Source organism: Hipposideros armiger, unplaced genomic scaffold (assembly GCF_001890085.2).
Source record: "Hipposideros armiger isolate ML-2016 unplaced genomic scaffold, ASM189008v1 scaffold_1967, whole genome shotgun sequence".
In the NCBI taxonomy this organism is placed as follows: Eukaryota; Metazoa; Chordata; class Mammalia; order Chiroptera; family Hipposideridae; genus Hipposideros; species Hipposideros armiger.
The window spans coordinates 1-6,301 of record NW_017733317.1 but is presented as its reverse complement, the minus strand read 5'-3'; the positions used below and the strand labels follow the sequence as shown (position 1 = coordinate 6,301).

Below are 6,301 nucleotides of genomic sequence, written 5' to 3'. Positions count from 1 at the left end.
GAGCTTAATCAATAGATGCTGAATTTATATGCTATTGTAAGATTACTCTCAGTTCAAAACTTTCATGTTGGTTCTAACTAATAATAAACATTGATATAAGAGGCGGTTTCATTTCAGAGACTGAAAATATATGTTAACTAATTAATTCCCATAGCACCCCTCTGAGGTAATATCATTATCTCTTGTTTGTCCCTGGAGAAACTGAGGTAGAGATACTGACTATATTCACATGACAGAAAGTGAAATAGAGATGGAAATTAGAGTTACTTTGGTCTATGAAATAAATAACTTGGATCATGTGGCCGTCCAGTAGCTTTTCAGTTTTTTGAATTATCCAAATTTAAAATTTAATTAATTTAAAACATTGAAACAACAAATAACATCTATATATTCACCTCCATTTGATTATACATATGCAGTTAAATAAGCTGCTTTATTATTGTAAATGAGTCATTTATTCCACACATGTTTATTGAGCATGTGTCAGCCATTCTGCTCTCCAATTATCAAAACAACTCTTCAGGGAAAACACTATTATTCCTACTTTATAGCTGAAGATTCTGAAGGTCAGTGAGCAGGGTTGCTAGATTTTGCAAATAAAAATACAGGATGCTCAGTTAAATTTGAATTTCAGATAAATACCAAATAATTTTTTAGTATAATTATGTTCCAAATGAACATTATTTATTGTTTAACTGAGTGTCCCTTACTTTATCAGGGTGATTTGATCATCTTTTATCAGAGTGTCCTTGATATAAACCTGTCAGGGAGATTCAATTACCGGCTTAAGGAGCTAAAACTCAAACCCAGGTTTGTCTGTCCCTCAGGCCTGTGTTCTTTCAATTCATCAGCTCCCTCCTCAACATCAATATTGAGAAAGAATGTATTAATGTTAAAATGGAAATTTGGCCAAGCAATGAAAACGCAAAGATTAGTATAAATAGTCATGCAGTAAAAAACATAATGGTAATAAAGCTTTATGTTTTTAAGGCATCTGAAGAGATCCTGGATATAAATTTCCCAAACCAACATGGCTTGACCCCTGTGATGTTGGCTGTGAGAGATGTGGACCTGTTTGAGAGTCTCGATGTGTTAACAGTCTACAGACCCGTGGAGGTTCTGTCTGAACTCCTCAGGCATCGTGCGTGAGTATGAGTGGTCAGTCAGCAGCTGTGGAAGGATGTCTATGCCATTATTATTTACAGAAGTCACTTGTAAATCTAGACATATAGCTTAGGGGTTTTTAAATTATATATACTAAATGCACATGCATGTTCATAAAAGGGACTTCACAGTTGCAAAATGTTATACAAATGTTAGATGTTGCTATCTATTTATTCTTATGATATTGGCCCTTTGTTTTATTTGTTTAAATACCTACCTACTCTTTTGATAGTTACTGAGGATATCAAATAATTCTTGAGTATGTAGCTCCCTACCTCCAGGATGTTGCTAATTATATTGGAAAACATTGTCAAATATCAAAAGCAATGTATGGTAGTGATTTGCAGTTATCTAAAAATTACTATATGCCAACATGCTCCTTTAGGAGGGGGGAAATAAAAAATTAACTTTTAAAAAAATATCAGAGGGTTCATAAGCAGTCTCTCATGTTAAATTGCAGTTTCCTAACGCTGTTTGTTACCTAGAGAGCTTGTCATAAAAATAAGAACAGATGGCCCAAGCTCTTTTTCAGTATTTCATATGAATTTTGTTTTGGAAATAAAAAAAGGAAGAGGGAGCTTCAAAAGCAACAGTACCATCAAGAACAAGAGTTATTGTCAAAGGATCAGTTAGTATAAGAGGATGAACATGGAAGTTTGAGGCTACCTCAGAATTCAGTGTTAAGAGACAGATGAGTCTCTAATGAGTCTCTAATGAGTCTGTAAATGGAGATTACTGGCCACCACCCCAGAGATGGTGTTCAGCAGGCTTAGCGTGGTGTCCAGAATATAGGAGATCAAAGGACACCACATGGAGAAAGACTAATCAAGGCAGATGAGCAAACTAAAGTCCCAGTGAGTTAACTGATCTGCTTAAGGCCACATGTCAAGGTAGTGGCAGTCCCCCAATTCTTGGTCCTGTGCTATTTCTTTTGAATCATGATCCTTGATGGAGAAAAGGCTGTACTAAAATATTGTTGCAGATCATAAAATATGACCCTGTCCCATAGTAATAAAGAGATTCAAATTCAAAGGTGTGAGGTTGGAGACATGGTCAACTCGCTCCTTGTCCCAGAATGTGAGTAGTGAAATGTTATCGTTGTTTCCCTTACTGTAATCTATGAATGGGGTTCTCATCATTTCCTCTCTGGATCTCTCTGAGCTGATGTCTAATCCTAGCATTAAATACAGAGAGGATATTGTCACTGTTGCAAGGAGCCCTAAGATTGGCCAGTTGGGCTTAACAACCACAGGGCAAGGCAAAGAGGAATGAAAAGATGACTCAGAGAAGGATTTTATGACAAGATCGTTCAGCTGTACCAAGAGCCTGTGAAATAAGCACATTGACTTAGTTTTTGTTTTTTGGTTTTTTTAGCTGAGCCATCCTGCCACGTGTTGACAACTCAGCGGTAGCTCAGCTTGGGCCGGGAATTGAACCACTGTTGCTCAGAGCTCAAACTCTTGAGCGAGCTCTTAACCAACTGAGCCACTCAGCCAGCCCTAACTTAGTTTTGAAGAGAGATTTATGCCATCCTACTATTTTTCTTTTAAAGATTTGATTGGGGAATTGGGAGAGCAGAACAGCGTTGGGGAATCGGGGAAGGGGAACAGACAAGTTGCTGTCCTTTTGTTCTTCAGCCCAGTTGTGGAGGACTTCGCTTCACTGGCCCATGTTGGTATTATCATCGCGCCCTTCCTGGGTGAGGCAGATCAGTCGCAGGCCACTGGACGGCCACTCACGTTGGCTCTTGGCAGCTCACGCCAGCTGCTGGCCACACACGGTAGCTTATGGCAGCCTACTGCAGCTTCACTGCAGCCTACGCCATCGCCAGCGACTCATGGCAGCCCAGCTCCAGGTCGAGCTGTTGTTCACCATCTTAGCTGTAGAGGGTGCAGCTTCACTGGCCCTCATGTGGGATCCGAACCCAGGCCCTGCTGCTCAGAGCTGGCGTCCCAAGCCAGCTCCTAACCAACGCGCTGCTCGGCTGGCCCCCATTCTACTATTTCGAATGATAAAAGAACTAGGTGTTAGCATTAAAAAAAAGAAATGTTAAGAAAATAAACAGTTAGCTGAAACATTGGAAAGAAAAAAGAGCCAGATCAGCTATTTGAAAGGATAAGACAACAGTTTATCAAGATGTTTTTACTTTTACTTGATTATGCATCATTAAAGAGTTATGAAAATTTTTGTTCAAAGTTGGAAAATTTCTGCAAATATTAGAATGTTTTTAGAATGGGAGTGAGAATAAGATATACAGCATATTACTTTTGTTAAAAATTTTTGAAAAATTGTCACTCTGTCTCATACATTTTGAAGTCATTATTGTTATTCCCAAACGACATAAAATTACTTTTATTTATTTGATCTCAGTGATTTTCTTTTTCAGCAAATTTAACTAAATAATCTTTGATGTTGATTCTATTCTTCCTAGAGATCCTAAACTCTGTGATTTTAGTGGAAAATCAGCAATACATTATGTGTCACAATTAGAGAGTTTTAAGAAACAGCAGTTATTGGACATTCTAATGAATTCTATGCCAAAACAAGGTAAATATTTCTAATCCACTTTAAAAATTTTCCAATTATAAGGGCCCTAATTAGAAATCTTTCTTTTTCTACATATATTTAATGAATCCATTTAAAGAAATCAAACCAACAACTATTTATTGAGCAGTGACCCTGTACATGGCTCATGAGGATGTGCTCTGAGAGATGCAAAGAAGTTTAAGATATGGTCCAAACATTTGAAAGTGTTCAGTATTGTCAGGGATACATCACATAAGTCAGAGGAGAAAGAGCTTATTGTGCACTTGAAAAAGGGAGTGGAACTTATAGTGGTTCTTGAATGCTGGATCAGATATAGTAGGAAGGAAAAAAGAGAGAAGGTTTGATACAGGTGAGAAGAGTCTGAGCAAAGGCATAGAAACAGCCGCAGAAAAAGTGGTTATGAAAAAAAAGTGCCATTGAGCAACATGTGACTTTGTGAAAGCTGCTTGCTTGACTGTGGTTTTAATTAGCTTTTTTGTTTGAAGCTTCTGGGCAGGGAGCAAGGTCATACCTAAGAAGGTTTCATGGAAGAGGTGAGACTCAGTCTGGTCCTTGAAAATGATGGGAATTGATTTTGTGGAGCAGAGCACTATGCTTTAAGGGGGCGTGGTTATCCCAGGGCCAAACAGGAGACTAAAACCCAAAGGTCATGTCAGGGAAAAGGAACACATAAAGTCAGCTATATAAAGAAATTGAGTCCATTGAGGACCCATGGAATGTAAAGCTGAAGGATATAATTTTTTTTCAATAAAATAGAATCACTAAAGAGTTTTAGGCCAGAGAATAATGAAAGCATGTTTTAAGAAAATTATCTTGTTCTTATTGTGTAAGATGGGTTAGCAGGAAGAAACTCATGGCAGGGAATTTTATTAAGAAAGTATAGAAGTGTCCATGTATGGTGATAAGGACCAGGAAAAGAGTCCTTGGATGTGGTGTGGTAGGGGGTTTGATAGGCACTAGGTATGGTGAGTTTAAGGGATATTGTGTAAGAAGAATTCACAGAACTTAGTGATGTAAAGTTGATAGAGGAGACCCAGAGACAAAAGTTGAGAAAGAATCAGACCTGATTCCAAACTTTCAGTCCTGGGATGTGGGGAGATGGAAATACAACCAATAAAATTGGTTTGGTGAAGATATTGAATGTAATGAGTTCTAAAACATTGTATTGATGGAACCTTAGCCCTTTCAAGTAGCAACTTTCTGCAGGGAAGTGCTTGTTGGAAAGGATGGGTTCATATGTTAGTCTGGGAGTTCTCTACACAAAGGAGATTGTGAGGACCTGAGAGTAGGCAAGATCATTGAAGGATTAATGATGTTGAGAAAATTGCAGTGGGGCTGAGCTGAAGAGGTGCTCCCACAGTTAGAGTGGTGTGTACATAGGGCCTCAAGGAAGTGAGAGAGGGAGGAGGAGAATCAAGAGATAGTTGCAAGAAGAAATAAATGGAAACAACATCAAATTGGAAAAGAGGTTACAAAGCAGATGTGGTAAGAAAGTGAGAAGTTTCAATGGCAGGATAGTGGCAGAAGATAGATTGCAAAGAGTAAAGAAGAAAAAGATGGTGAAGAAATAGAGGATCTGAGTACAGATCACTTGTTCACTTTTGGTTTTGTTATAAGATAAATGGAAGAACCATTGGAAGAGGGAGAAATTTTCAGTGAAGAGCCATATCGACATAAAAATGTCAGGCTAGCAGGAGGGAGATGAACATGAGAACAATGTCACTCAGGAAAGAACTGGGAATTCACAGTTTGATGTACAAACTTGGTCAATTTAATGTGGCTTCAGTGCTGGACAGGAAATGCACTCAGAGTAGCTGAGTGTTTTTGTCTTTGGAAACGATGGAGTAAATGTAATTTCCAGCCAAGTGTTAGGGGTTTCACTTAACAACTTTGCCTAACTTTTTAAAGAAACAAACCAAACCCCATCCATTCTGTAGACGCTTTTCCTCATATCTCTTCCTGTAAAAATTATTGCCTGAAGCTTCATCAGAATCCCACACCACTATTTCAGGAAAACCTTTGACAAAACGGAATTGATTTCAGAACCTAGAGCTAAATCTTTCGGGTGAAATTGCTGGAGATGAGACTTATCAAAACACATTATTATGTTTCTTTTGGCAGAGAGACATGCTGCATCATTGCTTGACATTTGTCATGATACAAACTCTTCTCCAACTGATATGAGAGTTACTGAAAACCAAAATATTCTCTTGGAAAGCATCAGCAGCAGTGAGGTAAGATGCCCTCTTTGAAGAAACAAACTAACAAAAAATGGATGACTTACTCCATCGATTACTTCATTTGTTTGAATATTTTATAACAATTATATACTGCAATTACATTTTAATGCAATCATAAAGAAATTTAAAGCACATTAATAAAACAGTGTGCTTCAAGTGTAATCTCAGAGCAGTAACTAGTCCACTCTCAGTCTCATACATTGTGTGTGTGTGTGTGTGTGTATCTAATATAACAAAATATTATGGTGAATCCATACTAAATAATAAAATGTGGCTTGTCTTTATGTATGTTAATGTGGAAAAGGAGCTCAGTAATCTGATCATGTCAAATCCGTCACAGGGTACCACAA

At 37.9% G+C, this 6,301-nt stretch overlaps 1 protein-coding gene across 1 annotated transcript in view; it reads left to right on the top strand.

Moving 5' to 3' along the window:
* Window positions 1–5,945, top strand: part of LOC109378417 (26S proteasome non-ATPase regulatory subunit 10-like) — a gene marked incomplete at its 3' end in the record, with an annotated part of 30,644 nt that extends 24,699 nt beyond the window's left edge. Inside the window, exons 4-6 of the mRNA XM_019634813.1 lie at window positions 991–1,145; window positions 3,596–3,711; window positions 5,833–5,945. Of these exons, the coding sequence (XP_019490358.1) occupies window positions 991–1,145; window positions 3,596–3,711; window positions 5,833–5,945 (384 nt within the window). The remainder of the gene's footprint in view (window positions 1–990; window positions 1,146–3,595; window positions 3,712–5,832) is intronic.
* Window positions 5,946–6,301: the final 356 nt, after the last annotated feature.